Source organism: Hemitrygon akajei, chromosome 18, assembly GCF_048418815.1.
Source record: "Hemitrygon akajei chromosome 18, sHemAka1.3, whole genome shotgun sequence".
NCBI classification, from domain to species: domain Eukaryota; kingdom Metazoa; phylum Chordata; class Chondrichthyes; order Myliobatiformes; family Dasyatidae; genus Hemitrygon; species Hemitrygon akajei.
In genome coordinates, this window is record NC_133141.1 from 63,981,603 (window position 1) to 64,008,853 (window position 27,251).

The window sequence follows — 27,251 nt, forward strand, 5'->3', positions numbered from 1 at the left end:
GTTTAAACTAGAATTGTTGGGGGTGGGAACCGAACTGAAGAGACTGGGGAAGAGGAGGTTGGCTCACAAATAGAGAAAGCTTGGAGACAGTGTGAGAGGGAGAATAGGCAGGTGATAAAGAACGGATGCACTCAGATGGAACGCTTGAGATGTGTCTATCCTAATGCAAGGAGTGTTGTGAACAAAGCGGATGAGCTTAGAGCACAGAGCAGTACTTGGAGATATGATGTGGTGGCCATTACAGAGACTTGGATGGCTCAGGGACAGGATTGGTTACTTCAAGCGCCGGGTTTTAGATGTTTCAGAAAGGACGGGGGGGGGGGGGGGAGGCAAAAGAGGTGGGGGCGTGGCACTGTTGATCAGAGAGTGTCACAGCTGCAGAAAAGGTGGACGTCATGGAAGGATTGTCTACGGAGTCTCTGTGGGTGGAGGTTAGGAACAGGCAGGGGTCAATAACTCTACTGGGTGTTTTTTATAGGCCACCCAATAGTAACAGGGATATCGAGGAGCAGATAGGGAAACAAATCCTGGAAAGGTGTAATAATAACAGAGTTGTCGTGGTGGGAGATTTTAATTTCCCAAATATCGATTGACAACTCCCTAAAGCAAAGGGGTGGAGTTTGTTAGGTGTGTTCAGGAAGGTTTCTTGACACAATATGTAGATAAGCCTACAAGAGGAGAGGCTGTACTTGTTCTGGTATTGGGAAATGAACCTGGTCAGGTGTCAGATCTCTCAATGGGAGAGCATTTTGGAGATAGTGATCACAATTCTATCTCCTTTACAATAGCATTGGAGAGAGATAGGAACGGACAAGTTAGGAAAGCGTTTAATTGGAGTAAGGGGAATTATGAGGCTATCAGGTTGGAAACTGGAAGCTTAAATTGGAAACAGATGTTCTCAGGGAAAAGTATGGAAGAAATGTGACAAATATTCAGGGGATATTTTTGTGGAGTTTGCATAGGTACGTTCCAATGAGACAGGGAAGTTATGGTAGGGTACAGGAACCGTGGTGTACAAAGTCTGTAAAAAATCTAGTCAAGAAGAAAAGAAAAGCTGACAAAAGGTTCAGAGAACTGGGTAATGTTAGAGATCTAGAAGATTATAAGGCTAACAGAAAGGAGCTTAAGAAGGAAATTAGGAGAGCCAGAAGGGGCCATGAGAAGGCCTTGGCGGGCAGGATTAAGGAAAACCCCAGGCATTCTACAAGTATGTGAAGAGCAAGAGGATAGGGTGTGAAAGAATAGGACCTATCAAGTGTGACAGTGGGGAAGTGTGTATGGAACCGGAAGAAATAGCAGAGATAATTAATGAATACTTTGCTTCAGTATTCACTACGGAAAAGGATGTTGGTGATTGTAGTGATGACTTGCAGCAGATTGAAAAGCTTGAGCACATAGATATTAAGAAAGAGGATGTGCTGGAGCTTTTGGAAAGCGTCAAGTTGGATAAGTAGCCGGGACCGGATGAGATGTACCCCAGGCTACTGTGAGAGGTGAGGGAGGAGATTACTGAGCCTCTGGCGATGATCTTTGCACCATCAATGGGGACGGGAGAGGTTCCAGAGGACTGGAGGGTTGCAGATGTTGTTCCTTTGTTCAAGAAAGGGGGTAGAGATAGCCCAGGAAATTATAGACCAGTGAGTCTTACCTCAGTGGTTGGTAAGTTGATGGAGAAGATCCTGAGAGGCAGGATTTATGAACATTTGGGGAGGTATAATATGATTAGGAATAGTCAGCATGGCTTTGTCAAGGGCAGGTCGTGCCTTACGAGCCTGATTGAATATATTGAGGCTGTGACTAAACACATTGATGAAGGAAGAGCAGTAGATATAGTGTGTATGGATTTCAGCAAGGCATTTGATAAGGTACCCCATGCAAGGCTTATTGAGAAAGTAAGGAGGCATGGGATTCAAGGGGACATTGTTTTGTGGATCCAGAACTGGCTTGCCCACAGAAGGCAAAGAGTGGTTGTAGAGGGGTCATATTCTGCATGGAGGTCGGTGACCAGTGGAGTGCCTCAGGGATCTGTTCTGGGGCCCTTACTCTTGGTGATTTTTATAAATGATCAGGATGAAGAAGTGAAGGGTTGGGTTAGTAAGTTTGCTGATGACACAAAGATTGGAGATGTTGTGGATAGTGTGGAGGTCTGCCAGAGGTTACAGCGGGACATTGATAGGATGCAAAACTGGGCTGAGAAATGGCAGATGGAGTTCAACCCAGAGAAGTGTGATGTGGTTCATTTTGGTAGGTCAAATATGATGGCAGAATATAGTATTAATGGTAAGACTCTTGGCAATGTGGAGGATCAGAGGGATCTTGGGGTCCGAGTCCATAGAGCGCTCAAAGCAGCTGCACAGGTTGACTCTGTGGTTAAGAAGGCGTATGGTGTATTGGCTTTCATCAATCATGGGATTGAGTTTAGGAGCCGAGAGGTAATGCTGCAGCTGTATAGGACCCTGATCAGACCCCACTTGGAGTACTGTGCTCAGTTCTGGTCGCCTCACTACAGGAAGGATGTGGAAGCCATAGAAAGGGTGCAGAGGACATTTACAAGGAAGTTGCCTTGATTGGGGGGCATGCCTTATGAGAATAGGGTAAGTGAACTCGGCCTTTTCTCCTTCGAGTGACGGAGGATGAGAGGTGACCTGATAGAGGTGTGCAAGATGATGAGAGGCATTGATTGTGTGGATAGTCAGAGGCTTTTTCCCAGGGCTGAAATGGTTACCACAAGAGGACACAGGTTTAAGGTGCTGGGGAGTAGGTACAGAGGAGATGTCAGGGGTAAGTTTTTTACTCAGAGAGTGTTGAGTGCGTGGAATGGGCTGCCGGCAATGGCGGTGGAGGTGGATATGATAGGGTCTTTTAAGTGACTTTTAGATAGGTGCATGGAGCTTAGTAAAATAGAGGGCTATAGGTAAGCCTGGTAATTTCTAAGGTAGGGACATGTTCAGCACAGCTTTGTGGGCCAAAGGGCTTGTATTGAGCCGTAGGTTTTCTATGTTTCTAAATTCCATCTGGGTAGACTACTACTGATGGCATGAATATTGATTTCTCAAACTTCCTGTAAAGCCCCTCCCCCACACCTCCATAATTTCCCATTCCTGTTTCCCTTTCTCACCTTTTCTCCTTTCCTGCCTATCATCTCCCTCTGGTGCTCCTCCCCCTTCACTTTTTTCCCATGGCTTTCTGTCCTCTCCTATCAGATTGCCATTTCTCCAGCCCTTGATCTCTTTCACCTATCAACTTCCCAACTCTTTACTTCATCCCCGCTCCCAGTTTCATCTAAGATCTACTACCATGTACTTCTTCCTCCCCTCCCCCAACTTCTGCTAACTTCAACCTCAACTGTCTTCTCATCTTTTTTTCTCCAGTCCTGATGAAGGGTCTTGGCCTGAAATGTTGCCTGTTTACTCTTTTTTATAGATGCTGCCTGACCTGCTGAGTTCCTTCAATATTTTGTGTGTGTTGCTCTGGATTTCAGCATCTGCAGTTTGTCCTTGGTCTTCTGTTCACTTACTGCTTACACTTACTGGCCACTTTATTATATACACCTGGATTCCTGCTCATTAATGCAAATTAATGCCAATCATATGCCAACAATTCAATTCATAAATGCATGCAGGCATAGTCAAAAGGTTCAGTTGTTATTCCAAACATCAGAATCGGGAAAAATGTGATCCAAGTGACTTTCACCTGATTGTTAGTGCCAGATGGGGTGGTCTGAGTATTTTAGAAACTGCTGATCTCCTAGGATATTCATGCACAGCAGTCTCTAGAGTTTACGGAGAATGGTGTGAAAAACAATAAAAATATCCAATGAGCAACAATCCCGTCGATGAAAGCACCTTGTTAATGAGAGAGGGCAGAGGAGAATGGCCAGACTGGTTCAAGCTGTCAGGAAGGCGACAGTAGCTTAAATGATCACATATTTCAGCAGTAGTTTGCAGAAAAGCATCTCTGAATGCACAGCACGTTGAACCTTGAAGTGGATGAGCTACAGCTGCAGAAGACCACAAATGTACAGGAATACACCTGAGTGCACTTGAGTGTGCGCCGAAGATGAGAGAAACTGCCAACATTGAGAACAACAGGGTTTTTCTTGGTAGGTCCATCAAAGGTGGGAAAATGGAATTAAAGTATAGGTAGGGTCCAATCTGATTCAAAGCTGTGATCAATACCATGTTAATAATAGGGGCATCAATAGGTATTGGTACAGAGCAGGTATTATAGGGTGGTATTGTAGCATAGTGTTTAGTGTAACATTATTACAATCCCAGTGACCTGGGTTCAATTCTGCCACTGTCTGTAAGTTCCTTTGTTCTCCCTGTCACTGCGTTAGTCAGATGCTCCAGTTTCCTCCCACATTTCAAAGACATATGGGTTAGAAGGCTAATTGGTCACATGGGTGTAATTGGGTGACACAGGCTCTGGGCAGAAGTGGCTGTTATTGTGCTGTCAAAGGCTAAGTCAAAATACATTCTAAATATATAAACTGTGCAAGTACAAGAAAAGCAAGTAATAATTTAAAAAAAGTAATAGATAATACTGAGAACATGAGTTGTGGAGTCCATAGATTGTGGAATTAGTTCAGTGTCAAGGTGAGTAAAGTTATCCACGCAGGTTGCGGAGCCTGATGGTTGATGTGTCTCTAAGTACAAAACAAATATGGTGATGAATTGAGAAAGTCTGCCACAATCTACTTGAATGGCAGGCAGGCTCAAAGGGCAAATACCTTTCCAACCTCTGCCCTGTTTCTGTTTATCTGAACACAGGAGAGGGCTGAGACTGTGAAATACAGGGCAATGCACATCTGTGGTGAAAGGCTGAGTTAACATTACATGCTGCTGATTGTTCATCAGAACTGTCCATTTGCAGTCAGGTGCCATAAACAAACCCTCAGGGCCCACCATTGTTTATATCATTCACTTTTTCTTAGTCTCCATATCAGCCCATTTTCCTTCTGTTCCCTCCACACATGCCCTTTCTCTGTCTGTTTTCTATCTTCTTGACTGGATGAAAGCTTGACCTGCTATTTTCTGTATTCTCTATTTAAAAAAATATTTAGAGATAGTAATGCGATTATCGGAGTCAAATATGATGTTTTGCTAAGAGATTGTCTATTGGTGGGTCCTCAGGTGGCTGATCCAGAATCCATGTAATCAGGCAAGAGAAAGTGGTGACAGGGTATTTAGAGACAGCATAGTAACAGGCCCTTCCAGCCCAATTACACTCATGAGACCAATTAACCTAATAACCTGTATGTCCTTGAAATTTGGGAACAAAGTGGGGCACCTGGGTGACCACATGGTCAAGGGGAGAATGTACAAACTCCTTACAGACAGCAGCAGATTTGAACCCAAGTCACTGGCACTGTAGCAGCTTTATGCTATGAAAGTTTGCAATTTTTTTGTTTTGTTTTAAACTTTTTGGGGAGATATTCTTGGTCCTGGATGGATGAATGGCAATTGGGTCTGCCACAGAATGGACTGCAGTAGTTAAGGACTCCAATGTTAGATTCAATACCTATGCACTCTAAAAATAATATATCTATTAAAATCTCTATTTAAATCCCCAAGCTTAAAGCCAAGCTTGACTTTCTCATGCAGGGCAGTATCTGCTCCAAATTTGTTAATGAGTTTAGAACCATTTATTTAAAATTAACTACATAAAATATAACTTTAAAATGGCCTTTCATTTTATAGTAATAAAAATAGAAAATGCTAGAAATATTCAGCAAGTCAGCTCCCATCCACAGACACTTCACCAGAAATGGAAGCAAGAAAGGTGATAAGAGGCATAGATAGAGTGCATAGCCAGAAATTTTTTCCCGGGGTGGAATTGACTCATACGATGACATAAGTTTAAGGTTATTGGTGGAGAGTATGGGGGGAATGTTAGAGGTTAGTTCTTTATGCAGAGAGTGAAGGGTGCGTGGAACACCCTGCTATAGGGATGGTTGTAGATCAGGTACATTAGGGGCATTTAGAAAACTCATAAATAGGCACATGGATGATAGAAAAATGGAGGACTATGTAGGAGGGAAGGGTTAGATTTTTTTCTCGATCTTTTTTATTAAGTTTCAAGTAGATAAACATAACAATGATAATGCTACAAAGAGATCGGGATTACACTAATAACGGTTAACGTATACAGACACAGACTCCGAGTAACATGTGTAATCTAAGCCTCCCAATCTCTTAGTAACTAAACATGAAAAGGATTTTAAAAAATTTTTACAGAGAAAAAAAAGTGGGGTTAGATTTATTTTAAAGTAGGTTAAAAGGCCAGCACAACTTTGTACGCCAAAGGGCCTGTACTGCACTCTAGTGTTTTATATTCCACATTCTATATTAAATTAATTTAGCTTACAGTAGCAGAGAAGCAGGGGAAGGACAGGTAGAACAAAGAAACCAAATGAAGTATCTAAAATGTTATCTCTGCATTATGGTCCAGAGCAGTAATTTGAATACACTGGAAAGTAAGAAGCTGCAGAGAGCAGTGGACTCAGCCCAAGACATCATGAGCATATTCCTCCCCTCCATCAGTAGGACCTACAGGAGATGCTGTCTCAAGAAGGCAACATTCATCATCCATTTGGGCCATACCATCCTCTTGCAGCTACCATCAAGCATCAGGTACAGAAGCCTGAAGTCCTAAATCACCAGGTTCAAGAACAGTCACTTTCCTTCAACTATTTGGTTCTTGAACTAATATGCACAGCCCTAATCACTAATCAAAGTTCAAAGTAAAATTTACAATCAGAGCACATACATGTTATCACATCCAACCCTGAGCTTCTTTTTCTGCAGGGTTACTTAGCAAATCTGTGGAACAGTAACTGTAAACAGGATCTGTAAACTGTGAGCAAACTGCAAATGCAGATATAAGTAAATGGCAATAAATAATGAGCATGAAATAACAAGATAGTGTCCTTGAAGTGAGACCATCAGTTGTGGGAACACCATAAGTAGAAAGAGTGCAGTTATCCCCTTTTGTTTAAGAGCCTGATGGTAGAGGGGTAGTAATGGTTCTTGAAATTGGTGGTGCAAGTCCTGAGGCTCTTGTACCTTCTACCTGATGGCAGCAGCAAGAGCACGGCGTGGGTGGTGAGGATCTTTGATGATGGATGTTGCTTTTCTATGGCAAAGTCTCATATGGATGTGCTCAATGGTTGTGAGGATTTTACTGGGCAGAATCCATTACTCTTTGTAGGATTTTCCACTCAAAGGTATTGGTGTTCCCATACCAGGCCATAATGCAGCCAGTCAGCACACTTTCCACTACACATCAACAAAAGTTTGCCAAGGATATTGATGATATGCCAACCTCCACAGACTCCTGAGGAAGTAAAGGCATTGTTATGCTTTCTTTGCAATTATATTCACATGATGTGTCCAGGACAGGTCCTCTGAGATAGTGACACCCAGGAATTTAAAGTTACTGACCCATTACTACTTTAACAATACCATGACCTCTTAGATCACTTAGGACTTGAAAGGACTTTGAGTATATTTCTTCTTATTGTGTCCTTTCTTGTAAAACATGCATAATTTGTTTCCTTGTGAATGCTGCTTATTTGATGCTACACTCAGTGACTACTTTATTAGGCACAGCTGCGTACCTGCTCATTAATGCTCATCATCTAATCAGCCAATCATGTGCCAGCAACTTGATGCATTAAACCAGGCAATCATGGTCAAGAGATTCAGTTGTTGTTCAAACCAAACATTAGAATGGGGAAGAAATGTGATCTAAGTGACTTTGGCCATGGGGTAGTTTGAGTATCTCAGAAACTGCTGATTTCCTGGGATGTTCACACAGAACAGTCACCAGAGAATGGTGCAAAAAAAAATCTCAGCCTTGTTAGAGGAGAATAAGGAGAGGTCAGAGGAGAATGGCCAGATTGGTTCAAACTGACAGGAAGGAGACAGTAACTCAAATAACAATGTGTTACAACAGTGGTGTGCAGAAGAGCATCCCTGAACACACATCATGTCAGACCTTGAAGTGGATGGGTGCAGCAGCAGAAGACCACATACTGTACCTAATAATGTGGCCACTGAATGTAGGTGCCTGTGATGATGCTGCACGAACAATTTTAAAAATTCACTTGTGCATATGACAATAAACCTGACTTTGCCTGTGGTCCAATGGAGGGCAGAAATATTCGACTTTTTTTATTCTACAAAGGCTGCCTGACCTGCCGAGTGTTTCCAGCATTTTCTGCTTTTATTTCAGATTTCCTGCACGCGTGTGTTTATTTTCGCGTTAATGCACCCGACTGATGAATGATTCATTAGTTAGGATTTGCAGCGGGCCTGTGAAACCGGGTTATAGCTGACTGATTTAGCTTGGAGAATATGTGAGGACAGGACTTGATTCAGGTGTAATATCCTCTGTCCCACTTTGCTGGTGCTATATTGAAAGCCTGACAGAGTGTGGCGTTCTTTGCGAGCTGGGAAGCCAGAGCGAGAGAAGGACAGAAAATAGAAAGAGAGAGAGAGAGAGAGGAGGAGGAGGAGGAGGAGGAGGGGGGAAACAAAAATAAATTACTGAGACTCCCAGATTCAGTCCAAGAAAAGTATCGCAAGAAATCCCTGCCTTCTACTTCTGATGAGAGTCTAAGCGGGAATCCTACAAGGAAAGGCGGAGCGGGACATCGCAATCAGTTACTTCAGCCTTCGCTTCAAGGGGTTTGTTGCCGAAGCTTTCAAAACATTTCCAACCAGCGCTGTAACAACATGGGACTTTGGATGATGTTGATCCTGCCTTTGGCAGTCACGGTTGGACAGGTCACGACGCTGCAGCCGGAGCGGACAGGTAAGAATAGACGATTTTGCCCCCAGGGTTAAAATGTCCAATGCCTGAGGGCATGTATTTACGGTGAGAGAGTGTTTATGGTCAAAGGAGATGTGAGGGACAATTTTGTTTTATACAGAGAGCGGTGGGTGCCTGGAATGCACTGCCCAGGGTGGTGGTCCTAGAGGTAGATACATTAGAGACTTTAAGAGATGTTTAGATGGGAACATGAATGTGAGGGAAATGGAAGGATGTAGACGTTGTGTAGGCAGAAGAGATTAGTTTAGTTGGCCACTCGATTACTAATTTAATTGCTTCGGCATAACATTGTGGGCCGAAGGGTCCGTTCCTGGGCTGAACTGTTCTGTGTTCCATGTTCTAAATCTGAACTGCTTATTTCTTTCCCCGCATGCACTCTCTTTTTCTATCATCTCATCAATTGCAAAAAAAAATATATACAGCCGAGGGTCAGAAAGAGACTGTCTCGCTTTAACAACTGCAAATCTCCAAGGCGGTATTGGGGAGATGATTGCAAGGAGCTGTTCGTGGTTTTAATGTAAAGGTGCTCCGCGGTGAAAATATTCGCCAGCGCTCCTCTCAGGTATCTATTCGGCATCGCCAGGCGCCTCACTCTGAATTCAAACAGATTTACCCGCGTCACAGCGTTACACTGTAAACACTTTACACCACTTTTATAATGCTGTTTACATTGTAAATGCATGACATTATTTATGTATGTATTCACATTTATTCCATATCAGAACTTTAACTTCTAACTTTATTTTTATATCATTCTTGTTTTTTTTTTGATTACATGCACACCACAACAAATTCTTAATACATGTAAATGTATATGGCGAATATAGTTGATCCTTGATCCTCGATTAAAGAGATTGGTTTGTCAGCGTTACTACTCGCCGGTCATACAGGGATTGGGAAAGTTGCTTTGAACGTTGACACAGGGTACTCGCAAAAATGGGTGTACAGTTTGCTTATAGATTCTGTTTCTTTTTTGCCTTCTGTTCTGCGTTTAAAAATAAAACACTTGGGAAACTACTTTTGCAGTGTGAAATACATTCAAGTGAGTGTGAAGCTTTTAAGAGCACAGGGTCACAAGATCACAAGACGCTGGGGCGGATCGGGTCAAGCGGCGTATGGTCGGAAGTAAATCCTCTCCCCACCTCCGGAGTGTAAGACCCAAAATGGTTTGAGGGAATATCGGAACTGGATGGTCCGTTCTGCGGAGAAGACACGCACACTCTTTTGTGATCCTCTTTACCTCTCTGCCCTCCCATCGCATTTCAAGTCGTTATACAGAGAGCACCTCGAGACAGGCGAGAATATTAAACCAAGCTCTCTTGGATGGGTGTTAAGAAACAAAAATCCCTTGGCATTGCTTCGAGAAAGAGTGGGAAAACTACGACATACACAGTGCCATCGTTTGAAAACCACAGAACCCTTTGACAAAAAAAATACAGCTTTACATTTCGCTCAGGTCCCTTTCGGGTCTTTTAGAGTGATTCGAAAGTATTACTGCAATTGTAGTAGAAATGCATGTCAGCCGATTTATGCACGCGAAGTTCCCACGAACAGTAAATTAATACGTAATCAACTTTTAATGATAGTTGATTGATGCGTTGACCGGGGATATGTACACAGGCGAACAACTTGACGTGAATAATTCACAAGGTTAGAATGGCTAGATTTTTTTTTTGTTTGGTTTTAGCTGAGACTGAACTAAATGCACAGTGTATGCCGTAGTTTCCCTGCTCTTCCTCCTAGCAATGCCAAGGGATCTTTGGTATCCCAGAGAGCTTGGTTTAATGTTTCCAGAGCACCCTAGCCTGTCCCGTGGTGCACCACGACCGAGGCGCGGCAGCTGCTGGAAAGGCGGCAGTCAATCTGGGCACATCAAGTTGCCATAAACAGCAAGAGAGGGATAATGGAGAGACAGGAGACTTGCAGGTACTGGGATCTGGAGCCATAAGCAATTTGCTGGGCTGGAGGAACTCAGAGGGTTCAGCAGTATTTGTGGTGGGGGTCATGGAGGGGAAGTAATTATCTATGTTTGCGGGCTGGACATGGGTGGATCTGATACAGATTGGCCTTCGACCAGTTATTACCCTGCAACCATCAGGCTCCTAAACCAGTTTGGATGACTTCACTCACCCCAACACTGAACTGATTCCACAACGTGTCCTGACGAAGGGTCTTGGTCCGAAACGTCGACTGTACTTCCTATGGATGCTGCCTGGCCTGCTGTGTTGCCACAACATGTGGACTCACTTTGGAGGACTCTGCAACTCATGTTTGCAGCATTATTTATTTAGTTTTTAATTTGCACAGTTTGCCTTCTTTTGCACATTGGTTATTTGCCGGTCATTGTGTGTACTTTTTTATTGATTCTATTGTATTTCTTTGTATTTCTGCGACGACCTGCAAGAAGATGAATGTATATGGTGACATGTAAGTACTTTGATAATGATTTTACTTTGAACTTTGAGTCAGTTGGTTTAAACTGGACAAGATTAATTGGATTTAGATTTGCTGTAGATAAGTCATATTCTGATCAGATTTTAATTTAATGCCCAATTAGATTTCTAATTTCTGTGGTACCTTAGGGCATCACAAAGTATTTGTGGCCATTTAAATACATCTGAGGTGTTGTGGTTGTTGCTGGAGAGGCTGCAAACAAAGTGGACACTCCTGCAAACGAGATGGGGAGAAATCTGGCTTGTAGGTATTGGAACAAAGATAAATGTGATCCCTGCAACATCTCCCACTTTTTTTTCCATAGTAGTACCTTGGTACTTATGCAGGGCCTTCAAAAGGACTGAATTCAAATGATCAAGTGTCAGCCTGGATTGTCTGCTCTCAGAATCAGAAACAGGTTTATTATCACTGACATACAGTATTATACTGTGAAATTTGTTGTTCTGCAGCAGCATTACTGTGCAATGCATTAAACATACTATAAAATACACACACAGTACTGGGCAAAAGTCTTAGACACTATATACAGCTAGGGTGTCTAAGACTTTTACACAGTACTGTAGTAATTTTATGTATTGCACTGTACTGCTGCCACAAAAAAAACATATTACACGATATATGTGAGTGATGATAAACCTGATTCTGATATGGGTCTCTATTGTGGAAGGGGGCAGGGAGAGGGGAAATCATGGTTGGAAAGAGGAAGGGAATGGGGAGGGAGTGGGAAGCACCAGAGGGACATTCAGTAATGATCACTAAACCAGCTGTTTGGAATCAAATGACCTTCTTCAGGGCTGGGTATGTCTGTGTCCATGGCAACCCCTGCCCCTGCACTTCTCTGCCACCTGTCTACACCCCTCCCACGGTGCTCCACTCCCACTTTTCCCAACATCCTTTGCTCCTGCCAGATTTGCAAACTTGCTCCCTGTTCCACATTGACAAATACAGTAGTGTAAAAGTCTTAGGCACCCATACACAAACACGTGTGCATGTGCACGCACACACAACAGAGCACATGTATGTATATGTGTGTGTGCCTGTATATGTATATTATTAAATAAGAATAGCAAAAAGAGAATAAAGACAATGAGGTGGTGTTCTTGGGTTCATTGTCTGATGGTGCAGGGGAAGAAGCTGTTCGTAAAACATTAAGTGTGTCTCTTCAGGCTCCTGTACCTCCCCTCTGATATTAGCAATGAGAAGGGGGCATGTTCTGGGTGGTGAAGGTCCTTCATAATGTATTCATGTCTAGAGCGAGACCTGAGCTTCTGATGCCCAGTAAAGTTACGGGGGTGCAGTGGGAAGTGATATATGGAAATGCCCAGGGAAGTTTATACAGCACAAATGGATAAAATAAAAACCATGGGACAAAGTGGATAATTTTGAATGGGTTGAATGGCCACATTCTGTATCCTGTGGCACTGTGGACCATTTAGAATTGTCCATTTTCTTGGTTATGCTGAGGACCCCAATTTTTCAGTTCTTATTATAAAGGTACTGCACTAAATATAGTTAATCCAATGGGAGTGAGGGTAGGAGATAGTGTGCCGATGAACTGCACTGTTGTCTTTTCCTCTATTATTGTTAACAACTAAAAACCCCCTGACTTCAACTCATCCCTTCCCTGTACCTCTCATAGCCTCTACTCCAGGGCAGTCTTCACCTTCTATTCCACTGGCCTCAGTGTTCAACAGTTCAATCTCTCCTTTTTCTGCTACCTTCAATGAAATTGCACCACTAGACACACCTTCCCCTCTCCTCCTTTTAGCATTTCTTAAAAATGAGCTTTATTTCTCATGTATACATCAAAACATACAGTGAAATGTGTTGTTTGTGTCAATGACCAGCACAGTCGGAATATATGCTGGGACAGCCTGCAACTGTTGCCATGCTTCTGGCGTCAACATAGCGTGTTCGCATTTTACTAACCCGTACATTTTTGAAATGTGGGAGGAAACCAGACCATCCGAAGGAAACCTACACGATGCTTGAAGCGCCAATATACTTGCTGGAGGAATTCAGCAAGTCAGGCAGCAGCTATGGAGGGGGGTAATAGTTGGTTTTGGCTCAAAAATGCTAACTGTTTATTCCCCTCCATAGATGCTTCGTGAGTTCCTCCAGCATTTTGTGGGAGTTGTTCCTGCATTTGCAGAAACCCTTGTGTTTATAACTTTAACAAGTGTCTTTTCTCTCATTCCCCATTCTGATGGAAGGTCTCTGACCTGAAACATCACCTCTCTTTCTCTTCCTACAGAGGTGGCCTGACCTATTTGCATTTTCTGTATTTTCTAGAGTAGTGGTCGCCAACCCGTCGATCGCAATCGACTGGTCGATCTTTGAGACTTTCCCAGTAGATTCCGAAAAAAAGAAAGAAAAATAAATACACAAATACTGTTGAGAGATTGTTTCTGGGTTGCGGGGTTTTAGTTCCGTTCTTTCTGCCCAGTGCGCATGCGTGTAGCTCCCCCGCACTACAGTGTACTTCAGTGGTCCCCAACCACCGGGTCGCGAGGAAACAATATGAGTCAGCTGCACCTTTCCTCATTCCCTGTCACCCCACTGTTGAACTTGAACGTACACAAGGTCATCAGTCGCCTAAACGCAGTGACACCCTTGCGCCAGGCAACATTGGATAGCCTCGCATGGCTGGCGGGAAGTGCCATTGCTACTTGCCTGGAGCGCGGACAGATGGGCGCCGCCTCTAAACCTGTTTACCACACCGAATGTTCGTGGGGAACCCGGTGCTAAAATATTCGCAGACAACCTAATTCGGGCTCAGGGTTCCATAAGTATCAGAGCAGCTACCGCGCTGCGATCTACTGAAACAAACTTTTGTCGGCCGATAGATCCTACAAGGGGGGTCGGGCGGGCGCCCTGTCGCACTCCTCGCTCGGTTGGTTGATCTCTCCGGACTGTGACCGCTGCGGTCCCGGTACGGAGACGTCCGGCCCTGACCTTGTCCTCTCACCCCACCCACGACCAGCCGCACCTGGCCAAGGTGTCTGGTGGCGGGCGGGCGGGAGGCTGGACTTCGGGCCCAGAGGTTGTCTAATGAGGTAATGAAGTCCTCAAAACTGCTTCGGCACCTTGAGTCCAAGCACCCTGCACTTAAAGACAAACCCGTTGAGTATTTTTCCAGCAGGAAAAACGTGAGCAAGCGGGACAGAAGCTAAGTGCTGAGAGCCGTGAAAACTAAATTGCGGAATAGACTGGACATAAGGAACCTGCTTCAAGTGTCGCTGTATTCCGGTTGTGTTTAACCCCCCCCCCCCCCCGTCGGCTGGTCCGCAAGAATATTGTCAATATTAAACGAGTCCGCTGTGCAAGAAAGGGTGGGTACCCCTGATGTTTATGCATTATTTCTACTTCCGGGTTGCGGGGTTTTACTTCTGGTCTTTTTTGCCCCAATGCGCATGCGTGTAACTAATCGAACTGGGGTCGATCTTGCCTTTCACTAAGGCCGAGGTAGGGGATCTTGGGCTTAAAAAGGTTGGTGACCACTATTCTAGAGCAACACACTAAATGCGGGAGAAACTCAGCAGATCAAGCAGCATTTATCGAGGGGAATAAACAGGTGAAGTTTCAGGCTGAGACCCTTCATCAGAACTCGTAGTAGATCTCAGTAGTAGAGCATTTGATGACAAATTAAGATAGATAGATACTTAATTGATCCCAAAGGAAATTACAGTGTCAAGTATCATTACAAGTGCACTGATATACAATATTAGAAGAGAAATAAGAAAGAATAAAAAATAAGTTACTTCAAGCAGTCTAACAGGAGGGGTTCATCACTTCCCTGGCTATAGGTTGGTTCATTATCGAGCCTAATGGTCGAGGGTAAGAATGACCTCATATAGTGCTCTTTGGAGCAGCACAGTTACCTCAGTTTATTACTAAAAGTGCTCCTCTGTTCAGCCAAGCTGGCATGCAGAGGGTGAGAAACGTCCAGAATTGGCAGAATTTTCCGTAGGGTCCTTTGTTCTTCTACAGCCTCTAGTGTGTCCAGTTTGATTCCTGTAACAGAGCCAACCTTTCTATTCAGTTTATTGAGCCTGTAGCCATCACCTGTGTTGATGCCATTGGCTCTGCACACCACCACATAGAAAATTGTGCTGGTGACAACAGACTGGTAGAACATGTGAAGGAGAGGCCTGCATAGTCCAAAGGACCTCAGTCTCCTCAGGAAGTAGAGGTGACTCTGACCCTTCCTGTACACAGTTGGTGCTCCACTCAAGTCTGTCATCCAGGTGCACCTGCAGATACTTGTAGTTCTTCACCAGATCCATGTCCTCACCATCAATAGTAACAGGGAGCAGTGCAGGCTTAGTCTTCCTAAAGTCCATCACCATCTCCTTTGTCTTACTGATATTGAGCTGCTGATGATTCAGCTTGCACCATTTGACAAAGTCCTCCACCAGGGACCTGTATTCATCCTCCCATCCTCCTTTTATACACAGCGATTGCAGGTTCAAACCTAGACATTCCCTTTATTCCCCAATTCAAGTTCACCTTTGTTTTATAAAATGTGTTCTAACATTGTCTGAAGGCAACAATTCTGCTTTTTTTCCCCTGCATAGATGCTGCCTGCCCTGTTGAATTCCTCCAACCCATTATGTGTTACTCTGTAGTTCCAGTATTTGCAGAATACAAAATGATGGAAGAACTCGGGTCAGGCAGCATCTCTGGAAAGGAATAACCAGTTGATGTTTCAGACTGAGACCCTTCAACTGAACTGAAAAGGAGGAAGAAGCAAGAATAAGAAAGTGGGGGTGGGGGAAGGGGGAGATGAAGTTGGGAGGCGATAGGCTGAAAAGGTAAAGTGCCGAAGAAGAAAGAATCTGATAGGAGAGGAGAGTGGAGCATGGGAAAAAGGCAGGGAGAAGGGGCACCAGGGGTAGGTGATAGGCAGATGAAAAGAAGAATCTGCAGGATCTCTTATGTTTGTGTTTTGCATTTTCTATCTTTGTTTTAGATTTCCAGCATCTGCAGTTTGATTTTTGATATTCAAAACTCTTTGCGTTTAGGATTAAATGTCCCATTTTTGGGGATTGAAATTCCTTTAAAATATAATCGTTGACAACCTGAAATGCATGCAACTGTGAATCAGCTCTCTCCACCAGGCTGCTATGCAATGTCATGTACATGTACAGAGGGTGATAGAATGAGAGAGGAGAATGATGATTCAATTAATGATCCAATGTCAACTCCTTTTAGGGTGATTCACTGTATGTTTGTCATTGACTTAATTTTAATTTTAGTGTTTAATGTTTAATTAGTGTTTAATTTTCTCTTCTGAAGTCTGGTCTGCTCATCTTTTTCTTTAAATTCACAATCTTAGACATAGTATTAACCAACAGATTCAGCCCAGTTTTATGAGGGGAATAAATAAACTAAGCAGTTTTGAAATATTCAGGTGGCTCTCTTCTGAAGACAAATGTATGTTGTAAGAGGCACGGTGACCTAGTTAAAGCAAAGGTCACATCCAAATTGTATAAACCCACAGGATCCCAGCACAGCAGCAGTCAGCAAGAATTGGTTTGCTTCGGCAAGAAATGTCACTGCCGTGAAGCCTTTGAATAGTACTGCACATGCAGGAAATTGGAAATTAAAAACCAGTATTGCTGGGAAATTCTCATCTTATCACATAACATCAACAGAACCGCTCTCAAAAATATTGGTTACAGCTCAATCCATCACAAAAACCCCTCCCACAAGAAAGTAACATCCGTTATCAAGCAGGCTATCATCGCTTCTCATTGCTGCCATTGGAAAGGCCCCACACACCACCAGATTCAGGAAGAGTTTTTACCCTACAACCATCAGGGTCCCTGAACGAGCATGGATAACTTCACTCATCTCAACACTGAACAGGATCCGCAAGCTATAGACTCACTTTCAAGGATTTGACAACTCATGTTCTCAGTATTATTTATTTATCTTTGATCATTTATTTATTTATTGTTATTATTTATTTTTTATTTGTTTTTATCTGTATGACCCAGAGGAAACTATGGAGAGAATGCAAATTTCTTACAGTGGCAGGAATTGAACCCTGATTGCTTGTTAATAACTCCTGTGTGAAATCATCAGGACTTAACGAAGGGTCTCGGCCCGAAATAATGACTGTTTACTCTTTTACATAGATGTGCCTGGCCTGCTGAGTTCCTCCAGCATTTTATGTGTTTTGCTTGGATTTCCAGCATCTGTAGATTTTCTCTTGTTTGTGAATGTCCTGGTAAGCCTCTTCTGCACACTCTTGATTTTGTGGTTTTCCTTGGAATCTTCTTTCATTCTTTGGAACCGCAGCTCTGGCTATAAAAATAAGTGCATCCAGTTGGCTGAAGCAAGAGCTGCCTTTGGAGAAATCCATTAATGTAGCTTTCCTTGTGGACAGAATTATATTTTTCTAAAATATGCCATGTGTCAAGGATTAGTGCCTGGCTAGCGGTGCATTACATGCATTGTATTACTGTAAATTATCTAAGATTTTTGATGCCAAATGCAAAAAGACATCACTGCTGACCTGACTGAGTTCTTTCTCTGTGTCTTCATAAGGTCCAGTGCCAATTCATCTCAAAGTTCAAAGTAAACTTATTATCAAAGTACATATATGTCACCATATACAACCCTGAGATTCATTTTCTTGCAGGCATACTCAATAAATCATAATAGAATAATACAGGCAGTCCCCGGGTTACAAACAAGTTCCGTTGCTGAGTCGGTCTTTAAGTCGGATTTGTACATAAGTCGGAATGGGTACATCTGGTATTACTTAGCGTCAGTTAGTCAAACGTTTATCTTAGTATATAGTATATATTTTTACCTTTCTATGCATATAAAACACCTAAGAAATGTATGTATTCCAATAATTAAACCATTGCATTGCTTAGTAATAATTGTAGCTTTCATTGGGGCAGGGCCTTTCACATGCTCCAATATTCTCACTTTATCCTTTAAAATAGAGAATAAAGTAGATGGAGCTTGTCAGCCTGGGAAGGCAGTCCATCTAAGAGAGGAAAAACTCTGATTTCAAACCTCTGCTGCCTTGCGGCCATACCCACTCATGGGAAAGGCTTCGGGAGTAAACCCTGAGGACAAATCCGGAGCTTGAGTCCCTAAGACAGTCTGACGTTGTCTTCAACCTCGCTCTGGCAACTCCTACGACGTCACTGGTGCCAAGCTGAATCGGCCCTTGCCCTTGGACAACATCAGTGGTGTGGAGAGGGAGACTTGCTGCTTGGGCAACTGCTGGTCTTCCATACAACCCTGCCCAGGCCTGTGCCCTGGAGAGGACAATCCAGCGTCGCCTCACCGCGACAGCACAAGATTTTCCAGGCGCAGATCCATGGTCTTGCGAAACTAACAGATGCCATCCATCCTTTAAAACTGTTCCGATCGTTGACCAACTATAGCCTAATGCTTTTCCAGTGACGGATGGCGTTTCACCTCTTTCCAAACACTGTTATTTCCACTTTATTTTCAATCATGAACAGAAACACTGCGGATTCAGCAGCAGCCGCAGGCGGCGGGTGTGGAGCTTCCCTGGGTCCTAAAGTCCATCCGCACAGAGAGGTTAAATGCTGACTGGAAAGGTGGGGGAGGGGGTCAGGGTGAACCTTGCTAAGAAAAATTTAAGCCAAATACAAAGTTACACACTCAACACAGTGTTAATGGCAACGTGATCTGACTTAAAATGGCAGATGGCGTTCTCCTTCCTCGAGCCAACAAATTTTTAATATACAGGTAGTCCCTGAGTTATGAACGTCCAACTTACGGACAACTTGTACTTACAAACCGAGGAAGGAGAACGCCGTCTGCCATTTTAAGTCGTTGCTGTTGACACTGTGTTGAGTGTTTAACTTTGTATTTGGCTTAAAATTTTCTTAGTAAGATTCACCCTGACCCCGCCCCCGTTCCGGTCAGCTGGTGGCGCAGTGAGATCAGCGCTGGGCTGGAGAACGGAGTTTCCTGAGTTCGATTTAGTGACAGACTGCTCCCGTGCTGGTTTGATGTCAATCCAGTGACTGCCGGGTTGGTGTCGAGCTCGCAACTCAACCTGGTAAAAAAAAGTACACAGCCACCTCCAGTTTAAATTAATTAAATACCCAAACCCAGTACAGCTCCCTCTTGTTCCATTTAACCTGTCTCAGTGCGGTGGAGTTTAGGACTCGGGGAAGCGATCGCGATTGAAAATAAAGTGGAAATAATAAAGCGTTTGGAAAGAGGTGAAACGCCATCGGTCATTTGAAAAGCGTTAGGCTACAGTTGGTCAACGATCGGAACAATTTTAAAGGATAATGGATAAAGTGAGAATAATGGAGCATATGAAAGGCCCTGCCCCGATGAAAGCTACAATTATTACTAAGCAACACAGTGGTTTAATTATTGGAATACATACGTTTCTTAGGTGTTTTATATGCATAGAAAGGTAAAATATATACAATATACTAAGATAAACGTTTGACTAACTGACGCTAAATAGTACCGGATGTACTTGATCTGACTTGCGTATAAATCCGACTTAAAGACGGACTCAGGAAAGGAACTCATACGTAACCGGGGAACTGCCTGTAATAGGCTTTCAGGCAGGCCATTCGTAAGTCAGGAGCTGCCTGTAACCATAATAATCAATGAAAGACCACACTAACTTGGGTGTTCAACCAGTGTGCAAAAGACAACAAAGCTGCAAATACAAAAAGAAGGGAAAATAAATAAATAATAAATATCGAGAACATAAGATTAAGAATCCTTAAAGTGAGTCCATAGATTGTGGAAACAGTTCAGTGATGGGGCAAGTGAAGCTGAGCAAAGTTATCCTCTCTGGTTCAAGAGTCTGACAGTTGAGGGATAATAACTGTTCTTGAACCTGGTGGTCTGAGTTCTGAGACTCCTGTACCCTCTTCCTGATGGCAGCAGTGAGAAGAGAGCATATCCTGGGTGGTAGGCATTCTGATATAGATGCTGCTTTCCTGCAACAAGGCTTCATGTAGATGTGCTTAGTGGTGATCTTCCGATTGCCTCTTCAACACTGACCTCATCCTGATGCAAGCTAGCTGAATAATTACCAGCTAATTGTTTATAGAATTTGTTATGCTGGTGTGGTCAAAAATTATTCTTGAGTGAGGTCATTTGAAATGGAGTGAGGAGGTTGCTCCCATTGGGATGGAAGGAGGTACAGGAGCATTAGATCCCACATCACCAGATTCAGGACTGTTATCCTTCAACCACCAGGTTTCTGAACCAATGTAGATAACTTCTCTCACCTTAACTTTGAACTGATTCCACAACCTACAGATTCACTTTCAAGGACTTGACATCTCGTGTTCTCAGTATTATTTATTAACTTATTTATTATTTTTAATTACTTTTCTATTTGCAGTTTCTCTTCTGCACATTTGTGTTTGTCAGTCTTTGTAGCTTTTGTTCTTTTGTAGCTTTTCATTGATTCCATTGTATTTCTATGTTCTACCGTGAATGCCCACAAGAAAGCGAATCTCAGGGTAGTGTATGGTGACATACAGTACACATACTTCAATAATAAATTTATTTTGAACTTTTGAGTAAGTTGGGTAGGAGGGAAGGAAGGGGGAAAGAGATGCCCCATCCTGTTTGAAGGGAAGAACACACCTTTAACACAAGGTGTTATGTTGAAATTGTATAAAATGTTGGCGAATTATAATTTGAAGTATTGTGCAGTTCTGGTCACCTACGTACAGAAAGATATCAATAAGATTGAAAGAGTACAGAGAAAATTTACAAGGATGTTGCTGTGACTTGAGGACCTGAGTTATAGGGAAAGGTTGAATAGGTTAGAACTTTATTTCCTGAATGCAAATGAATGAGGATAAATTTGATAGAAGTATACAAAATATAGATAGGATAAATGTAAGCAGGCTTTTTCCACTGAGGTTGGGTGAGAATAGAACTAGAGCTCATAGGTTAAAGGTGAAAGGTGAAATGTTCAAGGGGAACATGAGGGGGAGCTTCTTCACTTAGTGTAGTGGAATGAGCTGCCAGTGGAGGTGGCAGATGTGGGTTTGCTTGCAACATCGAAGAGATATTTGGATAAGTACATGGATGGGAGGGCTATGGTCTGGGTGCAGCTCGGTGGGACTAGGCAGAATAACAATTTGGCATGGACTAGGTTGGCTGAAGGGCTTGTTTCTGTGTTGTAGTGTTCTATGACTCTAATCCAATACATACTCCTACAATCAATGCCAGTCTTGTTTCCTCCTTAAGCAATATACGCATGAAGTGCTTGTGAAGCGATTGCACAGGGACCAGCCCTTCAGTGTCCAGTGACTAGAGGTATTCTTGGACAGTGGTCCTTCCCCACAAACACTTTGTTGTGGCTGCACTGTGCTATGTTGCATCCCTCAGCACCTGAGCCAATCCCATGCAGTGATAGGGAGAACATACAAGCTCCTTACGAACAGCAGTGGAATTGAGCCCAGGTTGCTGGCTATGTAATAGCATTATGCTAATGTCTATGTTCTCTCTATGTCTATGCTAACGTTCTCTCTTGCCATCCTAATATCCTACACCCTAATTCCCAATAATCTCGCCAGAACAATTGTGTGTGTTTACTTCACCAATGAACACTGATGAAGGAAGAGCAGTAGATGTGTATATGGATTTCAGCAAGTCGTTTGATAAGGTACCCCATGCAAGGCTTATTGAGAAAGTAAGGAGGTATGGAATCCAAAGGGACATTGCTTTGTGGATCCAGAACTGGCTTGCCCACAGAAGGCAAAGAGTGGTTGTAGACAGGTCATATTCTGCATGGAGGTCGGTGACCAGTGGTGTGCCTCAGGGATCTGTTCTGGGACCCCTTTGTGATTTTTAAAAATGACCTGAATGAGGAAGTGGAGGGGTGGGTTAGTAAATTTCTTGATGACATAAAGGTTGGGAGTGTTGTGGATAGTATGGAGAGCTGTCAGAGGTTACAGCGGGACATCGATAGGATGCAAAACTGGGCTGAGAAGTGGCAGATGGTGTTCAACCCAGATAAGTGTGAGGTGGTTCACTTTGGTAGGTCAAATATGATGGCAGAATGTAGTATTAATGGTAAGACTCTTGCAGTGTGGAGGATCAGAAGGATTTTGGGGTCTGAGTCCCTAGGACACTCAAAGCTGCTATGCAGGTTGACTCTGTGGTTAAGAAGGCATACGGTGTATTGGTCTTCATCAACCGTGGGATTGAGTTTAGGAGCCGAGAGGTAATGTAGCAGCTATATAGGACCCTGGTCAGACCCCACTTGGAGTACTGTGCTCAGTTCTGGTTGTCTCACTACAGGAAGGATGTGGAAACTATAGAAAGGATGCAGAGGAAATTTACAAGGATGTTGCCTGGATTGGGGAGCATGCCCTATGAGAATAGGTTGAATAAACTCGGCCTTTTCTCCTTGGAAGGTGAGAGGTGACCTGATAGAGGTGTCTAAGATGATGTTGTGCATTGATAGTGTGGATAGTCAGAGGCTTTTCCCCGGGCTGAAATGGCTAACACGAGAGGGCACAGTTTTAGGGTGCTTGGAAGTAGGTACAGAGGAGATGTAAGGGGCAAATTTTTTTTACGCAGAGAGTGGTGAGTGCGTGGAATGGGCTGCTGGTGGTGGAGGTGGATATGATAGGGTCTTTTAAGAGACTCCTGGACAGGTATATGGAGCTCAGAAAAATAGAGGGCTATGGGTAACCCTAGGTAATTTCTAAAATCAGTACATGTTCGGCATAGCATTGTGCGCTGAAGGGCCTGTATTGTGCTGTAGGATTTCTATGTTTCTAACAACAGCATGTTACATAAGCAAACCTCAACAGACACTCTTTGAGTTTGAAAAACCTGTCATTCCACTGATGGTTACTGCAACCAATTTCACCGTTGGTCATTTTTACACTTAAGGTGACCTCTTGGCCACATTGAATATTTTCAAGTTTTGCTAAAAGTATTATACAGCTCCACTGCAGCTTTATAAAACTGGTCAGCACTCACTGGGGCAATTGTGTTCAATTCTCTTTCCTCATCATAGGAATCATGTGGAAGCTTCAGAGAGGATGCAGATTTACCAGGATTCTTCCTGGATTAGGGAGCATGTCTTGTGAAGATAAGCTGAGCACACTAGGGCTTTTCTCTGTGGAGTGGAGGATGAGAGGTGACTTGATAGAGGTGATAAGAGGCACAGACAGAGTGCACAGCCAGTACCTTTTACCCAGGCTGGAAATGGCTAACTTTAAGGTGTTTGGAGGAAAGTATAGGGGGATGTCAGAGTTAGGTTTCTTTACACAGAGAGTGGTAAGTGTGTGGATCACACTGCCCGGAGTGATGGTAGAGGCAGATATATTAGGGACATTTAAGAGGCTCTTAGGTAGGCACATAGATGAAAGAAAAATGGAGGGCTACATAGGAGGGAAGGGTTAGATTGATCTTGTAGTAAGTTCAAATGTCAGCAAATCATCGTGGGCCAAAGGGCCTGTCCTGTACTGTTCTGTGTTCCATTGACAGTTGGAAATCACTGGTCTTTGACTGCTCAATGTGGAGAAAGATTATTTAGGATGATGCTGAGAACCTTATTGACACTTCTTGGCAGGACAAGGAAGCCCAACAAAAACAGTGGAAGGAGCACGTCTCCTTTCAAATGAGACACTAACTCAGTCTGTCAGGCTGTTCCTGCCCTGTTTGTGGTAAGGTTGGGATGTTCCATGCTTATATCATCAGGTCACATTAGAACTCATAAAACCAGAGTAGATACAAATCATCTGTGCTCTAAAAGGATTTTCTAGGAAGAGTCAATTGCCTGTAACAATTCATCTGAGTTTCAGAAATAAACAACAGTATGTTTTACATCAGTGATTCTCGAATATAAGATGAGTTTGAGCAGACTTTTCTTTAAATGTGGAGGCAACAGATCTGTTCTTTTCCCAATCTTCATTCTTGTCTAGGACCACAGTCAGGTTTTGTACTTGTGCAAAATTTGTATTCCTTTCTGTCACTTGATCATAGGAAGGCTGTGAAAGCTTTAGAGAGGGTGCAAAAGAGATTTACTAGGATGCACCTCTTCTGCAGGGCATGTCTTATGAAGACAGGTTGAGCAAACTCTAATCCTGGAAGCAGGAATATCATTAACTGTGGCAAACATGGATTCAGTAGCTTCACAGAGCTTGTCTACATGAAGCAAATAGTTCAACCATGGGAAAGGTTACATTTACCCTATTTATACCCCTTATAATTTTGTACACCTCTATTAAATCTATCAAATTCTCCCATGCTGCAGTAAATAATGTCCTAACTGATTCAACCTTTACCTGTAACTCAGGACCTCAAGTCCCAGCAACATCCTTGTAAGTTTTCTCTGTACTCTTTCAATCTTATTGATATCTCTCCTGTCCTTTTCCTAATCTTCATTCCTGTCAAGGAAAGTTGTCAGGTTTTATATTTGTGAAGAATTTTCCACATCATTTCCTCAAGGTTGCTTGTAGATGGGAGAAAAAGTGTTATAAAATGCAGACTAATGGTGCAGTACTAATGCTTCCTTCGTTCTCTCTCTTGTGTATATTTCACCTTCCCTATCAGTCCTTTCATAAAGTTTTTTAACTTATTTTTTTCATTCAGGGGTTGCAGGCTTCACAGGTTGAGCCAGCATTTAATTGCCCTTGGTGCTGAGCTGCTGCTTGAACTGCAGCAGTACTAAAGTGTGGGTAAACCCATGGTGCTGTTAGGGGGAGAGTTCCACGATTTTGGCTCGGTGGTGGTGAAGGAATGGCTATGTACACTTGGTGGCCATGTTATTAGGTACAGGAGTGGAACCCTGTGTGGTCTTTTGCTGTTGCAGCCCATCCATGTTGTCCATGTAAGAAGAGGGACGCCTCACGTCTTAATAAGCTGGTAAGGAAGGCGGGCTCTGTCGTGGGCAAAGTACTGGAGAGTTTAACATCGGTAGCTGAGCGAAGGGCGCTGAGTAGGCTACGGTCAATTATGGAAAACTCTGAACATCCTCTACATAGCACCATCCAGAGACAGAGGAGCAGTTTCAGCGACAGGTTACTATCGATGCAATGCTCCTCAGACAGGATGAAGAGGTCAATACTCCCCAATGCCATTAGGCTTTACAATTCAACCGCCAGGACTTAAGAACTTTTGAAAAGCTATTATTAATGCTTTTTGAGATAGTGATTTAGATGCATATCATATTTTTTTTTACTGAGTTAAGTATTGTATGTAATTAGTTTTGCTACAACAATTGTATGGGACATTGGAAAAAAGTTGAATTTCCCCATGGGGATGAATAAAGTATCTATCTATCTATCTATCATTCAGAGATGCTCTTCTGCATACCACTATTGTAACATGTGGTTATTTGAGTTACTGTCACCTTCCTGTCAGCTTGAACTGGTCTGGCCATTCTCCTCTGATCTCTCTCATTAACAAGGCATTTTTGCCCAGAGAACTGCTCCTCACTGGATTTTTTTTTTTATTTTTCACACCATTCTCTGTAAACTCTAGGGACTGTTGTGCATGAAAATCCCAGGAGATCAGCAGTTTCTGAGATACTCAAACCACCTTGTCTGGCACCAACAATCATTCCATAGTCAAAGTCACTTCCCCTATTTTGATGTTTGGCCTGAACAGCAACGGAACCTGTTGACCATGTCTGCATGTTCTTATGCATTGAGTTGCTGCCACACAATTGGCTGATTTTTTGCACTAATGGGCAGGTGTACCTAATAAAGTGGCCACTGAGTGTAGTTCCACATTGGGATGGTATGTGGCTTGAAGGGCAATGTCCACGTGGTGGTATCCCTTGCTTTTGCTGCCCTTGTCCTTCTAGCTGGTAGAAGTCATGAGTTTGAAAGGTGCTGTTTAAGGAGTCTGTGAGGTACTTTTCTGAAATAATACTTTCTTAGTCAGTTGCAGTGTTCTTAATAAGATTGCTTCAAGAATAATTAGGGATGGCCAATAGCAGCCTAGGCAATGATACCACATGGAGTCATACAGTTGTGAGACTCATTGTAGAGTAGTGGCAGCACGGTAGCATAGCAGTTAGTGCAACACTTTATAGTGCCAGTAATTAGATTTCAATTCCCGCTTCTCTCTGTAAGGAGGTTGTACATGCATCTCATCACTGCATGGGTTTCCACCCACATTCAAAAGTGATGGTTAGGATTAATAAGTTGTGGGCATGCTATGTTGGTGTAGAAGCATGGCAAGACTTGCATCCTGTCTCCAGGACATCCTTGATAGGGTTGGTCATTGATACCAAGGGCTCAATACACTATGTTTTGATATGTGTGACAAATAAAGCTAATCATTCACAGAAAAAGGCCCTTTGGCCCAACTGACTTATGCCAAACACCTGCCACAGAAGCTGGTCCCACTTGCTTGCATTTGGCCCATAGCCCTTTAAGGTTTAAAGGGGTTCCCAACCTGGGGTCCATGGACCCCTTGGCTAATGGTAAGGCTCCATGGCATGAAAAAGGCTGCGAGCCCCTGCTCTAAACTTTTCATATCCATGTACCAGAGTGTCTTTTAAATGTTGTTAATGTACCTTCCTCTGGTAGATCATTCTCTATAATGACCACCCTCTGTGAAGAGGTTGCCCCTCAGGTTACTATTAAAATTTTCCCCTCTCGCCTTAATCCTGTGCCCTCTAGTCCTTGATTTCCCAACCTTGGGAAAACATCTGTGTGCATCAGGCAGCAACACTTCTGGAGGTTAGCCTAGTATTGGTTCCCCACAAGGCTGCATCCTCAGCCTCCAACTTTACTCCCTATGACTGCATAGACAGACTGGTATACTAACTGCATCTACAACGTTACTGTAGTGGGCCATATCTCAAATAACAATGAATCAGGGTACAGAAAAGAGATAGAGAGCCTAGTGACATGGTGTCAGCCTTCCCCTCAAATGAGTTGGTTGTTGAATTTAGGAAGCTCCTGTTTATATCAACAATGTTGAGGTCGAGAGGGCTG

General features: G+C 43.2%; 1 protein-coding gene across 4 annotated transcripts in view; it reads left to right on the forward strand.

The window, feature by feature from the left end:
* The first annotated feature begins 8,566 nt into the window (after window positions 1–8,566).
* The window catches only part of LOC140741490 (plexin domain-containing protein 1-like), an 810,319-nt gene continuing 791,634 nt past the window's right edge, over window positions 8,567–27,251 (forward strand). Inside the window, exons 1-2 of one of the 4 annotated variants that reach the window (XM_073071749.1) lie at window positions 8,748–8,820; window positions 11,246–11,265. Coding sequence is in view for 1 of the 4 variants with exons in the window: in XM_073071746.1 (XP_072927847.1) it covers window positions 8,742–8,820 (79 nt within the window). In the remaining 3 variants the exon portion in view is untranslated. Of the gene's footprint in view, window positions 8,821–11,245; window positions 11,266–27,251 lie in introns of all 4 variants that reach the window. The other 3 variants (XM_073071746.1, XM_073071750.1, XM_073071748.1) reach the window with 3 other exon arrangements.